Source organism: Echinops telfairi, unplaced genomic scaffold, assembly GCF_000313985.2.
Source record: "Echinops telfairi isolate 266 unplaced genomic scaffold, ASM31398v2 ScPeMD7_3;HRSCAF=10, whole genome shotgun sequence".
NCBI lineage: Eukaryota > Metazoa > Chordata > Mammalia > Afrosoricida > Tenrecidae > Echinops > Echinops telfairi.
The window spans coordinates 60,522,331-60,523,651 of record NW_022103899.1 but is presented as its reverse complement, the minus strand read 5'-3'; the positions used below and the strand labels follow the sequence as shown (position 1 = coordinate 60,523,651).

Genomic DNA, 1,321 nt, shown 5'->3' with positions numbered 1-1,321 from the left:
GTCTGAAAAACCAGTCCCTGAAGGCCCAGCAGAGCCCGGCTCTTCTCAGAGGGCTCACTGGCTAACTTGAAGGCGACTTACTGGGCCCATGCCCCAAATCAAGGCTGTCCTGCCGGCCCGCCCAGCCCTAACTTCCCGGGAGGGCTGCTGCTGTTCTTATTGGGATGCCATTGTTCTTGCTAGGCATCACGGTCGGCTCGACTTTGGGAAGAAGGCAGCTCTTCCACAGTCACATTGCGAGTGCCTTCCAACACGAGGGGGCCCATCGCCTGCCTCTCTCTCTGACAATGCGCTTGGGAAGGCGGCGAGGCGTTCAGGATCTGGCAATGCGTCCAGGTAACCCAGAAGGTTTTCTGTGGTGCATACCGCAGGAGTGGGCAGCCTATCCCTTCCTTGCGGACGCCCTGCGGACACCTGTCCACGTTGGGTGACCCTGCTGGTATCTGAAATACCAGTGACATCGCTCCCGGCATCTCAGCAACCCACAAGCCACCACGGCACGACACCCAGAAGACACCTGGTGACTTTTAGGGATCATGGCCAATCTTTTCTCCCAAGGGGGGGGGCACGTCTTTCCCAAAAACTATCTATTCGCCTGTGTTTTTGGAGAAATTTACACGACACACTCGGTTTTCACAGAGCCGCCTCCTTGGAGAAGGACGTCAGTCAAGTTCGGGGCCGTGAGAAGGAAGAAGGCCCTGAAGGAGACGAGGGCGCAGTGGCTGCACGATGGGCTCGAACCTGGGGACGGTGGTGAGGACGGCACAGGGGGGACGGGGCGGTCTGCTCGGTTCTGCACACGGGTCGCTATGATTGGAAACAGACTCCACGCCCCCAGCAAGTTCTGATTATTGAGTGGCATCGTGTGCACGTCTTACAACGCGTCTGCAGTATTCTCGCAACGATTCCCACGCTGCTGGCTCCCCGTCCCGTCCTCTCTCAGCCGCTGTCTGGTCCAGGCTGAGGGGTGACTAGAAGGCACACTTAGAGGTGTTCGGGGGAGGAGCGTGGGACAGGCGACAGGACTCATTTAGGAGCCATTCAGCCTTTTGGCTGGCAGGGGACTTCCAGGAATGGTCCGAGTGTCAAATGTCAAGAGTGTCTTGGGGTACAGTCTTGTGTGTGTGTGTGTATGTGGGGGGGGGGTGTCCAATAAATCTTGGCTTTTGATCCCCAAGAGTTAGAATGTTGTTCTGTACTTTTCTCTCATTCTATCCTCTACCTCCTCCTGTACCCTTAGCCCAAGCGAGTGCTGGGGGTTGGGCAACCGCGCCCATGCCCACTCCCAGCAGGCCACCCACCTTTGACGTCGTGAAAGCTT

General features: G+C 57.5%; 1 protein-coding gene across 1 annotated transcript in view; it reads right to left on the bottom strand.

The window, feature by feature from the left end:
* Positions 1-1,321, bottom strand: part of SH3BP4 (SH3 domain binding protein 4) — an 18,016-nt gene that overhangs the window by 11,035 nt on the left and 5,660 nt on the right. The window contains exon 2 of the mRNA XM_013004379.2: positions 1,302-1,318. Coding sequence (XP_012859833.1) covers positions 1,302-1,318 — 17 coding nt within the window. The remainder of the gene's footprint in view (positions 1-1,301; positions 1,319-1,321) is intronic.